The sequence below is a fragment of the Astyanax mexicanus genome, chromosome 1 (genome assembly GCF_023375975.1).
Source record: "Astyanax mexicanus isolate ESR-SI-001 chromosome 1, AstMex3_surface, whole genome shotgun sequence".
Classification (NCBI taxonomy): domain Eukaryota; kingdom Metazoa; phylum Chordata; class Actinopteri; order Characiformes; family Acestrorhamphidae; genus Astyanax; species Astyanax mexicanus.
This window is the reverse complement of record NC_064408.1, coordinates 40,010,551-40,023,151: the sequence shown is the minus strand read 5'-3', so window position 1 is coordinate 40,023,151 and position 12,601 is coordinate 40,010,551. Positions and strand designations below refer to the sequence as shown.

At 36.0% G+C, this 12,601-nt stretch overlaps 1 protein-coding gene across 2 annotated transcripts; it reads right to left on the bottom strand.

Moving 5' to 3' along the window:
• Nucleotides 1-2,893: 2,893 nt before the first annotated feature.
• Nucleotides 2,894-12,160, bottom strand: bmf2 (BCL2 modifying factor 2). Of its 2 annotated transcripts, none has more exons than XM_049478401.1 (3): nucleotides 11,893-12,160; nucleotides 11,208-11,416; nucleotides 2,894-7,505 (listed from the first exon to the last, which is right to left on the bottom strand). In XM_049478401.1, exons 1-3 carry the CDS (start codon nucleotides 12,158-12,160, stop codon nucleotides 7,395-7,397), a joined length of 588 nt encoding a protein of 195 aa, XP_049334358.1. In that variant the 3' UTR covers nucleotides 2,894-7,394. The 2 variants fall into 2 exon arrangements, with proteins under 2 accessions (XP_049334358.1, XP_049334359.1); XM_049478402.1 differs by having other exon boundaries at nucleotides 11,208-11,395.
• Between the last annotated feature and the right edge of the window lie 441 nt (nucleotides 12,161-12,601).

Sequence of the window (12,601 nt, the reverse complement as noted above, 5' to 3'; positions counted from 1 at the left end):
GCCATGGGAGAATAATATGTTAAAGACTGTTTAACTGCAGACTCTTTTTGATGTAAATTCTGTCTGATCTGACAAACCAATTCAGTATCATTTCTGTAACATATAGAATTAATAAAAAAAATAGAGACAATCAGTATTATCGTGGCTAGAAGACTGGAATACAGTAATGATCATCGCCCTGATTATCATGTTCTAACCCCATTGTGTCGGTGTAGTTTACCTCCTCTGTATTTAGTGCTGTGCAAAAGTCTAAGGCCACCAAGAATTAAAAGGCGTTTGTTATGATAGTGGAAGTGAGTGGAGGTTGTTTGGTATTGTTTAGTGTAGTTTTTTTGTGTGTTAAGAACCATTTATTCAGACAAACATTAATCTATTACAGGGAATTGGTATTTGGTGCTCATGGGCCCAAGTGAAGAAAGTGTAATTCACTATGCAGTAAAGACAAATCACACTTTGAGGTGATCAGATATGGTTGAATTAAAATGATTTGGAACAAAAACAAGTTTTGCGCTGTATGTTCTCTGAACATAATTATTTGCCTTTTAAATCAGACAAACAGTTACATTTGTAAAAATGTCATATCATATGTTTTGTATTTATTGAACTTTAAAGTTTTTTCCCCAGATGTGATTAAATGTATGCTGCCCATATAAATAGCTTTATATATAATATTCTTTGATGTCCGAAGACTTTTGCACAGTTTTGAGTATTTTTCAGGATTTAATGTCTCAGAGAATCACTTCTTATATGTACTTGTGTACTTTAAATGTGAATTTTTGTTCTTCTTCTTAACGTTCTTTTGTTTAGCCATGTTTTGTTGTTTTCAACTGGTGCCATAAAATGTGTGTTTTTTTGTGATGTTGAACTCTAAGCTCTTTTTGTGATAAAATAATGAAACTGTGATCAAACTGGAGCTTTTGTAAAATATGTTTGTACTGTTATGTTGATGTTACCAGCTGTAAAGCCACACGAACATATGGGTACAATTTTAAATAAAAAAATATTAATCTTAAGAGTTTGATTCCATTTATAATTATTTGGTTGGCTTACTTTATACATGTAATCTGATACTGATTACCTGTTCAACAATGTAATTGTAACATAATCTAATGTATTACTATTTTTAAAGTAAAATAATCTAATGCAAACAAGCTATTCAGAGTTACCTTTATATTGCTAGCTAACTATTGATGCTAGCCATTTAGTTTCCATATTGATTCCGGAAAAGGTCAAGAAGTGAATGACTCAAATGTGCCACTCAGATATTAACCTCCCTTATAATGAGACTATATCTGCAGTCCATTCTAAAGGCAGTTGCCTAGGTAGTCGTTACGCTGTGCTCGTGAGCTCTGTTTACTAAGTTTACTAACTTACCTCAGGATAAATCTCAAACAGTGGAAGCTATTTCTCTTTTTAATGCACTTCTGCAGCAATTTACTCATCCAAATATTACACTTAAATATTTATGATTTACTCTTTTCATCACTTCATACTCAGGTCAGTTTTATTTATTTCTGAGTTAAAACAAAAACATAGTATTAAAAAGCTACCGGTAGCTTAGCGGGTTAGCCGGTTTACAGGGGAAGCTAAAATGCTAGCCGGATTTCCGAATACCAAACACGGCTGGCACACTAAGCTAACCCCGCTAGTATGCTAAGCTAAACGTGCTAGTGCACTAGCAGCATCAGGCGGTCGCACAGTGTAAAAGTTTCAAACGTAAACGGAATAACTGTAGATTAACCTGTAACTGAGTGATTTAATGTGTAAATCATGGAATTATTATTGTGTTCTCCATGAAGCGCTGTTACTTATTGAGATTATTTTGGCCCTAGGGATTAACACGATTACCGGGCCGGGAAGGAGCCTCTTATAACGGGGAGATGAACTCTGATCAGATATTTTAAAAATCAATAGAATGTAAACTATATCACAAAAAAACTAAAAACAAATGTGTATGATACAACTAAGTATCATTAAGTATGCCGGATATCATCCTCCGTTTAAATGTTATTAGCGCCGAAAAGTTGAATATCAAAAATAAATCTAATTTTACTGTGGTCTCTCACGGGGGAGCGGGTTACCTACATATTTCACTCAGGCACATTAACAGGGTCCTCCGAAGTAGGTCCTCAACCGTACAGCACGCTCCTTTCCTAAGATACCACGCCCCCCCACGCAAGATTAAGGCCAAAACTGTGATCTGAAAGTGAAAAAAAGATGCAAGATTGCAAAAAGATAAAATCTGCACCAGAAAAATATATCTCAAAAATCAAAATACACAAGAAAAAAAAAATAATTTCCCAATTAAAACAAAAATATACATAGGCTAAAACATTTGATACACTTATCTTGAATATATTTTAGTATTTTTCAAAGGTCAAGGGGGACAAAAGGTCAAACTTTCAGTTTTTCTTTTGTCCCTGATTTGGCTCCATATGATGACCTTTGCTAATAATAACCCTATTTTTAATGTTTTCATATCCTGATTATGTAATGCTGTTACATGGAATCCTAACTATGACATTAACATAATTTATTTTTATTCATTTATTTATTTTGCAAATTTGCTTTCTTTGGTAACATGTCTAAAATGTGCACACCTGCTCAAACTCTCTTTTCTGTATGAATAAAGTTGTTGGTGTAAATAATAAAATATAAATTAAATATCAGTAGAACAGAGCTAAATTACATACATTAGGAGAACCTGGTGTTATCATATTTCTGAGATTACTGAAATGCTAACCTCTTACATAAAAGTCAAGTGTAGATTTCGTTCGTTTATAAATTCTGTTTTTATTTGACTTTGCATTTTTTAAATCATGGACTGAACTGCAACTGCAGCACCACCACTGACCTGCAGGCGGTGTCAAGTCTTAAGCACAGTCAAAACAAGTGAGTTTGTTAACATCTTTAATGCAGTGATTCTTATAGAAAAGGATTGACAGCATTTGTGATATGACAGCATTTATGATAGCATTTAATCTATAAAAAAGAACATATTCTTCACATTTTATAGCAGAGTTTGTCCATTAGGATTTTATAATCATTTATTTAAAAAAAAACATAAGTTACAAAAGCAAATTAGTTTGGAGAATGTACCTCATATTTAACACATTCAAAAAGAAAAGGAAAATAGGGGTTGTATACACCGTATGAAACACTTCTTCACCAAGACTTTTTCTTTAAAAGAGTGCATTTTAAAAGGGCATTATAATGTTTGAAAACAGACATAGGCAGCTCTTTCCTGGTCCAAGCAAAACACTGAATTCAGTCTGACTATTAGATACTTTAGCTATCTAAACCCCAGAGGTTTGTTGGTGGGTGCTTTTCATTGGTACACAGATCCCCCGATATTTGCACATTTAAGGTTTTTTTTTTTTTTTTTTCAAAACAGCTTTAAAATACCTTATTGTAGTTGTTTTTCTCTCCTTTGTGCAGAATTTCCTCTGCATTGCTAGCTAACTGATGATGCTAGCCAGCTAGCATTTCTGCATGTGAATTTTAAATATTAGCATTTGGTTTTGCGTATGTTTTGTTTTCATAAAGATTCTGTAAAAGATAAAGAAGTGAGTGACACAAATGTGCCTCTCAGATATTAATAATTCCCCCTAATAATGAGACTATATTAAAGTTAGCCACAGTGAAATAGCCTTTTGCTTGGACCCTTAGAGGACGGTTCACAGCAATATGATCTGTGGCAAACCAGCATGTGCTCACGCTTAAAGCTGACTTTAATAGCATCTATTTCTGTTTTTTATTTGTGTGTGTGTGTGTGTTAAGGTCAGTTTGCCTGGTTTCTGAGCTGGTGTGCTGGCCCTAAGGCACGCGTAGCAGTCTGATTGTCTGAAAGTAGATCATTTAGAGCGATTCACGAGTACAGAGGCACGCCTAGCGCAAGCTAGCTCAGCTCGGACAACAACAGTAATGCAGTGTAGCACTGAAGTTAGATCAGTCGGATGGAGGAGGATTATGAATGGAATGGAAATACAGTTATCTGAAAGGGGGTCTTTTTAGCTTCAGTCCTGAGGGCCACCATCATCTACAGCTTCATGGTCTAACTGTGCTTACAGACATATGAACAAAATATATTGGGTTTTAGGATAGCTACCTTTCTTTATCTCATCATTACTGGAGGATTACAATACTTTGCACACTTCTGTTCTTTAAAAATCAAAAAATCTATATGTAATATTTAAGATATAGCGCTGTATAATTACAGTTATATTCAATACTTGTGTAGTATCCTGTAGTAAAAAAGGACTCAATAATTGTAAATAATACATACATATTTTTTTCCAAAGTTTTACCATGTACACTTACATGGCTAAGAGCAGAGTCTCCAAATATCGCAATTAACTTCTCCATTAAAGCTAGTAAGAGAAGGAAAAGCACAACCTAAGCAAATGGGCCTGAGGAGAGAAGCTAAAACCACCTGATTGAGAGGAGGAAGAGAATCCTAATGCTTTGTTCAGGACATTGTTTAGAATCAGTGTTACATTTAGCGTTTTTTTGCTGGGACTGTGTAATAAACCTTTTAATAAACCTTATTAAATTTTAATTAAATGTTACATTTAACAGCACTAATAATTAAGGCTACAGTTTTCATAGGTACTTTTGTAGCAAAAATTGCCTTTTTTTAGAGTGTAACATGGATTTACTGTGATCTGTATCTTTAGCCCCTGGTTCAACATAAAATGATTAATTTAAGGTCTTAATAAACAGTGCAATAAAAAAACCATCACCAATAGTTACACTTTGATGTGAAATATTACTAATATATTCAACATTTTTGTCAACAAGTCTTAATGGTGAAAAGGACAGTTTTAACTGTCAGAAACAGCCTCTTGAACAAAGCAAGTGGTCCCAAAAATGGAATGGTGCTGATTTGCAGATTTCATTGACATTTATATCCATCGTTATCAGAATTCATCTCAATCAATTTCTTTCACTTTTCCAAAGGTATATATATATATTTATTTATATGTATATTTAGAAAATAAATAAATACTATTCATCTATTATAGCCCCCCTCCCCCTTCCTGCACAGCCATCCTTCTTTACTACACAAATATAAATCAGGCCCAAATCATGAGCCAGTCATGCGACATACAACTGGCCTTCTCATTGGACACTGATGAAATCTTAGTCACGTCCTGACAGAATTTATAACACAAAGGCTGAAACTTCAGTCACAAATGGCCTCTTGTACAGTCACAACAAAGAAAATTTATACCAGGAAGAGCAATAGTACATTTTCGAGTTGTTTAAAAAAAGAGAAGTAGAAATGCATTAGAGATCTTCTGATAATGGCTTTGGATACTTTGAGGAAGATTCTCTAGTGCACGCTTTCCCTCCTTTTTTCCACAAATCCTCAGATTACGCCGGATTTTAATGGCAACGGCACAACCTTGTGATGTAAGAAAATTCCTTACACTGTACTGGCCTTGTTTGGGGGTCTCTAATAAAGCCTTAGACATTTACAATCCATTCTAAGAAATGCAGTGGCGCTTATATACACTGAAACACAGTTCCTCAAACCTCTTCAACTGAGTCGTCATTAGAACCACAAACTTGTAGATCTGAGTAAGCGTAGGATTCTAAGCACTTTGACAGTGATTGCTTGTCTCGCTCTGATTGCACTGCAACAAATTATATCTTGGCAAGTAAAAACACCATAAATTAAAAATATTTTTAATTCAGCTTATTCCTAATGATTTTACTTGGATTAAGTCACTTTTTGTAGAGAAATTGTCATTTTGTTGGCAGGTATTTCTGCCCACTTCTATAAATGATATGTAATTATCAAAAGAATAAGGCAACTGTACTACATAAAATGACTTAAGCACATAAAATATCATCTAGCAATAAGTTAAATTAATTTCATATTATACTCAAAATTAAGTAATTTACTTGCCATGACATTGTATTTGCAGTGTGGTCGCTAACTGCTGTAGATTATCTGCTGCAGGCGCTGGTTCTAGAACTTCAGTGGCAACAGTATTGCTTTTACAGCTCCACGTCACACCTACCAGATGATTGTTGCAGTCAGATATCACCTAAACCCTTTGTCTGACTGCCTGAGAGGGATACAACCCCATTATGTTACCAGTAACAACATATATATCATTGCTGTCATAAAGAAGCCTTCATTTTCATAGGAGAAGTAAAAAAAACTTTCCTATGTTTAATGTATGTCATGTTAACATTTCATGAGGTCATTTTGAGAAATTTGGTGGTCTTATAATGACAATGATGATATATATTAAATAGCAATATTTTAAACCATTTGAAGTTGTGTCTTATAAGATTGCAGCAGAGTGTCTGAATGCATGGTTTAACCTTTTCAACAAGGCCACATTAACCAAGTATTTAAGGTATACACTCAAAAAAGGCGCACTACTGTCAATCCTAATTTGATTCCTTAAATTTAATCAAGTAGTACATTCTTTGTTTTGTGCCTTTCCAAGCAAATACTTGCTAAATGTGGCCATTCTTCACACCTTAGCACCTTCAGTTTTAAAGTCACAGCCCAAATGATGATAAAAAGTTCAAGAAGGACTAAATACGTTACAAAAGCGAATGCAATGTAAAAATTCAGTCATTTTTAAGTAAACATCACTTTTAAAAATCGTGCAGCTTAGACTGAGAAACAGTTTAGAAGAAACGTCTCTGTGAACCGCGGAGACCTCGCTTAGTCGACTTTTCCGCCTCTTCTGAGAAAGAGATGGTTTCTCAGTCTCTCAGGGACAAATCAGCATCGGATCTTAAAGGCTTAGACTGCAGGCTTAAGGCGACAAAGCTCCATCCCTGACCACATTCAGATGGATCATCTTTAGAGAAAGAGTTGTCTGCAGATTCTCACAATATGCAAGTTTGTCAAAGTGAATCTCCTGATGGCATTGAGAGCACTGAGTGAAGTCTCAAGGACATAACGCAGGAATCCAAACCAGCAACTGAGGAGGAAAAACGGAACTGAACGAGCACAGCACAGAGAAAAAAATAACCATGCCAGTGAAGAGAAAACGAACATGTGAATTTTTGAGAAATGTGTCCAGTGTCTTGACTCTGGCTTTAAGATTATGGAACAATTCATAATAGTCCTTTGCCTTTTTATCAGGATAAAATCTTTCCACTGTGATGTTTTAGGTTCAAGTAAGGCATTCACAGATTTTAGACGAGGTCCGTTCGTTTGTGAAAAATCGGAAAGAAAATAAGGCAAAAAGAAAAACAATAATTTTTCGGCCCCCATTCTGAGGATGGCTTTTCCACAAAGAGAGAAAAAAAGGCGAGTTCAAAAGGAGTCACCGTCCAGCGGCGACTCGCTTAATATTCTCTATTTCTCTCCATTTTCAATCAGTTTGTTCTGCGCTAGCCCCCACAGCGAAAGTGCTTCCTCATCTCAGCGCTCCACCAGGTCCCGCGGCTTCTCTCGGAAACAGGGCGTTGAAGAGTGTTGATGCTAAACGCCACCAACCTGGCATCTGGGCTCGCTGATACTGCCTGAACTGGAAATAAAGAAAAACAGAAGGTAAATGTCTTTATTCCTCTTAAAATCATGAACATTTCCTTTAAAATGAACGTCACTGTTCATGGCATGTAAACATTTTGTGAAGTGTTTTCACAGTTATGCACATCAATGTTTCTGTGGGAAAACAAAATGGGTTACTCTATTTGTGAGAGTGTAGTATTAGTGTTATCTCTTTATGATTGGCGGAGGAGGTAAAACATGATGTCATTGTTGGTTAATATAGATAATAAAATGCAACTGAACATTTTTTTTAGACTTTTAGAGGCAACAAAAGAACACTGTGATTACTATGAGAATAGAAACTGAGAAAGAAAAATCACATTTGATTTCATACAGCTAAAAATGTTATTTCGTGGCCATATAGATAAATGTGATGTTTCCACCTATTCCACCCTATCAAAAAATGCAACGTTAAGTGTTACGTTCACTGCCTTTGTAGGCAAAGAATGTTGCTGTGTATGTGTCAGTCTTTAGTTCAAGGTTTTTTACTATTCCCTTATAACTGTGTGTTACAATGTCTTATTGTGTGTTTTTCTTTGTATGTGTATCACAACATGTGCTTAATTATAACACAATGTCTTTGGGGTGTATTTGGAAATCCAAATAAAAATATTTCTGAAAAAAAAAATGTTAACTTGTATCATTCAATTTCGCCTTTATTAAAAAGACTTCTAATTCTTATGTATTAAAATTATAAACAAAATCCCAATTTAAAATCTAAATAATACACGACAATGACATATAATCACAAAAGTCACACGGTAAGACAACAATAGATAACAATAAAATTAAAAATGAATAAAATTTTATCATTCAAAACCAACCAAAACAAATAAAAAGACTCCTGACCTTAACTAAAAAGACAGAAACGGCCACTAGATGGCGCTGTTTCCTCGCAGTACTTGCTTTACGGCTTAACTCCGCCCCTATTTAACTGCCCAGTTTGTGGCGAAAGGGGTGGAGCCTAGAGATTAACGTCTGATCTGTCCAATCAGGCGCAGGGTCTCTGAAATATCTGTTAGAGGAGCGGATGAGAATTGCAGTGTATTGCATAAGCTACGGCCCCTCCTCTCTGCCACATCATACACATACACACACAACAGAGAAACCACGCAGCCATGTTTTCACGTGTGTGTGTGTGTGTGTGTGTGTGTGTATATATATATATATATATATATATATATATATATATATATATATATATATATATATACACACACACACACAGTAGTGTAAGTAGTGTTACACAGAAATAATACGTAATGTTATGTGTATCTGATGTACACATACACACACACACAAAGCAAGTTCATGTTAGTCTACATTGAACTGGGCAGTCATGTTGCTGGTGATGTCACGGGTGACTCATAGTCTAAATTTAGTCTGCAGTATAAACACATACAGCCGATTCAGATCTCCAGTCTGTCCCCAGCAACCTCCGGCTTCACTAGCAGCTGCAACACCGTCCACAAGCACAGTACAGCTATTACACCCAGCCCTCCTCAACTTCCTACCACACCATTATTACTGCTACTGTACCATTACAGCAACCTTTAATCCACAATCTTAGCCCTATTACCATCTATTAGCTCTATTACCAAATATTTACACTTGTTACACTACCATTCTTCTTAACCCTTTATAAAAGACCTACTTTACACTTTACTAAATATAACACAGGTATTAAACAATTAAACCTACACATGCACAAACTTATAAAAAGAAACTTTGTCAAGACTTCCTTACAATTTCAAACTCTTCATAATACAAGACCTCATTTAAAATCCTTCATCAGCTAACTTTCTTAGGAAACGGTCCCCTAAACTTAACATATGGAAGACCACTAACACATTATTTACATCCATTACTTTATTTTACACTCTGCTGGGTTAGCGTGTTCACCAGCTCACTAAGGACTGAACGTTCTGTGTAGAAACGTGATGTTCTTTTTCTTTGTTCCTTGTATGAGTGTGTTTTTTTATGCTTCACATCATGTACTTGGAGTTCCAACTGCAGACAAGATAAAAGAGTCTCAGCTGGGTCACCAGTACAAATAACGGTGAAAAGGGTAAATTAATAAAGCCCTGATCAGACCACAAACCTGATATGCCAAACCTCATCAGACAAAACAAACTTGATATGATATACAGTAAACCTACTGACACAGACAGCGTTCAGCGAATCATCATCAGTCATGTTGAACCGAAAGTAAGTGTGCAGTGTGGCTGTTCTCGTGGCTTTGTTCTTTACATGTTTGTATATTTACACGTCACATCTCCTGTACAAAAAGGTACACAAGAAAACAAAACAAAAAAAGTGTTCCAAACAAAGCAGTAAAAAATGTACCATAGTAGATTCTGCACAGCTCCTGCTCAAAGCTGCATAACATGAGTGAGTTTGTTCAGTCTTCTAATGTTAACCTAATGCACACCCTGCATTACACATCTGCCTTTTTATGTAAAATTGGTTTACTATATTATAGTGTAGTAATGCTAACAGTGATACGACACTTCCTCACAACCGACACTCAACCTCAAGGCAGTCTGTGACTCATCTTTACAAAACGAATGAAGTGCAAGGTCAACTGCACTCAAAGCGGCACTGTAGGCGTTTCCGCTACTAACAGACAAAAAACATCCTATCTAGCACAGTCACGAAACAGACTCTGATTTCCCTGTCTTCTGGACTACATATGTATTTTCACTTTACATTAGGTACAAAAATTAGGAAGAGGTATTACAGCATTATGTTTAACCCTGAGCTAAATGTACTGGCTTTTACTAACAGAATAAATATTTGCCTTGTTCATGGGATCATTGAATGTTAAATTTAATGTAAGACTTTGGAGTTTACCACAACTGCTGTTGATATGAGGCGCATCCATCTTGGATTCTGAACTAGGGTTGGTGTGGCTCTCCTAAATTTGTGAGTAGAAAATCTAACTCATGAGGCTCTTCCAGATTAAAATTCCTTCTTGAAAAAATGGAATTCCAACATCCAAATGGAACACAGCATAACAGGTTAACTGTTACAGTGAATATAACACTTCATTCTGCAATCAGATAATCACAAAAAAAAACCATTCATTATCAGACTATTCACTACACTCAGTTAACCAAACTAGTTGTCCTATTGACTAAAGCAGGCTAATCTCTAAATTTAAAAGAAAGTAAAATAAATAAGAAAACACTACAAGGTAATATAATGTGAGTAACTGCACAAATAAAACAGTCCAATTTTCAGAAGATCACATTAAAAAACAGGTTAACCACCACACTCAATAAACCAGGTCAATCACAACACTAAGTATAAGAGGCTGATTAACACTTAAAAATATTGTTACAGGCTATTACTATTACTATAACTACACTGAGTAAACTGGCTAACAGTTCACTACAGTTACTAGTAAAGTAAAAAGGTTAATATCTACGCTTAGTAAAAGTAAGATAATCCCTACAAGTAAAACAAGCCAATAATTACAAACTGTAAAAATACAGTTAATCACATGCTAAGTAAACTTACATAGATATCTCCCAGCAAGGATTGTTACACTGGTGGGGTGTTTTTTTTTTTCGCTTTCTGTTTTTGAAGATGTTTCTGAGGAATTTAGGAAAGTGATGTGTGTATAAAATCATGTGTGTGTATTCATCTCATAACAAAAGAAATCACACTTTCTCACCATCTCCAGGTGCTCCTGCTGAAACTGGTCTCCTATCTCACGTAGCTTTCGTCCAATCTGCACCTCCACACTCATCCCCTCCTGAGCATCTTCCTCCTTTCTGTCTGGCCTGCCTCCATCTTCCACCTCTTCCTCCTGCTCTTCTTCTCTTGCTGCAGGTAGATTTGGCTCAGACATGGCTGGGAAGTCTTCAGGGAAGAAGAGCAAACCTGTGTGCATGTTAAGACCATTCATTATAATCCTTGCCATCACCATCATCATCATCATCATCATCACTAATTTAAGTTGACAGAATAAGTAATTGTCCCATTGTTTGACTATGGATCAATACACTGGACCCAAACCTTGGACTTTAATGCTCTATAATGTTTATATGATCCACGCACTTTGTGACAGACTATAATACATTACAGGAAGAAATTAAGTTTAATGTTCCAATATGACTGTGTATTTAAATCTTTAAAAACTGGTATCACTGTGACAGGTCAATTGGGGATAACCAAATAAGCAGTAATGGCTAAATGTTGAATTTAATAATATTTGCTAAACTGAATGGTCAATTATACACTTATTTGCTAACAGCAGCCCAACCAAAGACCAGCCATTTCTACTGAAATTCTTTATTCTATAAGTGCACTCAAGCCACATAGAGAAAATCTGTTAAGATCTTTATAATTCTTCTTACTTTGAAGAAGTGCTCTGGTCTCTTCTGCAGATCCAGTCGGACTTGACACCAACCCCAACCCCACTGTACTGTGCAGAGGCCGGTTGAGTGGCCCAGTTGTCCCACAAGAGGGTGATGCATCCGGGCCAGAGCCTGTGGCCCTGTAGCGTGGAACAGTCTGAACCACTGGCATGTTATCATTCACTGTAGCTCTGTTGTACGTTCCTCTGTCTTCAGTCGGCTTTCCCAATTGAGACACCACAGGCAAGTCCTCCTCCTCATCCTCCATCAGCGGAAATCGCCCTGGAACACAAAGGAGACCAAAACGGCCAAAAATGACTTTTACAAATAGAAGTGTACAGCTACACCTATTCTGTTCATTTAATTTATTTTCTCTTTCATGTAATTTAAGTTGTTATACATAATAATAAATAACACTGATTATCTGGTTGCAGTGGCACCTGTCAAAAGGCGAGATATGCATTTTAGGCAATTCTTCAATTTGATGTGTTGGAAAAAAGAAAAATGGGCAAGCATAAGGACCATATGGTAAGCACTACAAAACAGGGTAAGAGTATGCAGAGGATAGTTCCTACCAAAAGTGCTTCAAGTAAAGACAACTGGTGACCTGGCAACAAGGTCATGGGCACCCAAGACATTGATGTGATCCATGGAGGCTCCAACTCACAGGACTTAAAGAACCTGCTGCTATATGCGTTTTCATGAATCA

What these genes read in the sequence shown, in the direction of transcription:
- bmf2 (XM_049478401.1), bottom strand. Translation starts at nt 12,160, where the DNA reads ATGGAGGATGAGGAGGAGGACTTGCCTGTGGTGTCTCAATTGGGAAAG. An exon ending in GACCAGAGCACTTCTTCAAA is followed by an intron (nt 11,417 to 11,892) that starts GTAAGAAGAATT and finishes ACATGCACACAG; the next exon opens with GTTTGCTCTTCTTCCCTGAA. An exon ending in AGCAGGAGCACCTGGAGATG is followed by an intron (nt 7,506 to 11,207) that starts GTGAGAAAGTGT and finishes CTTTATTTCCAG; the next exon opens with TTCAGGCAGTATCAGCGAGC.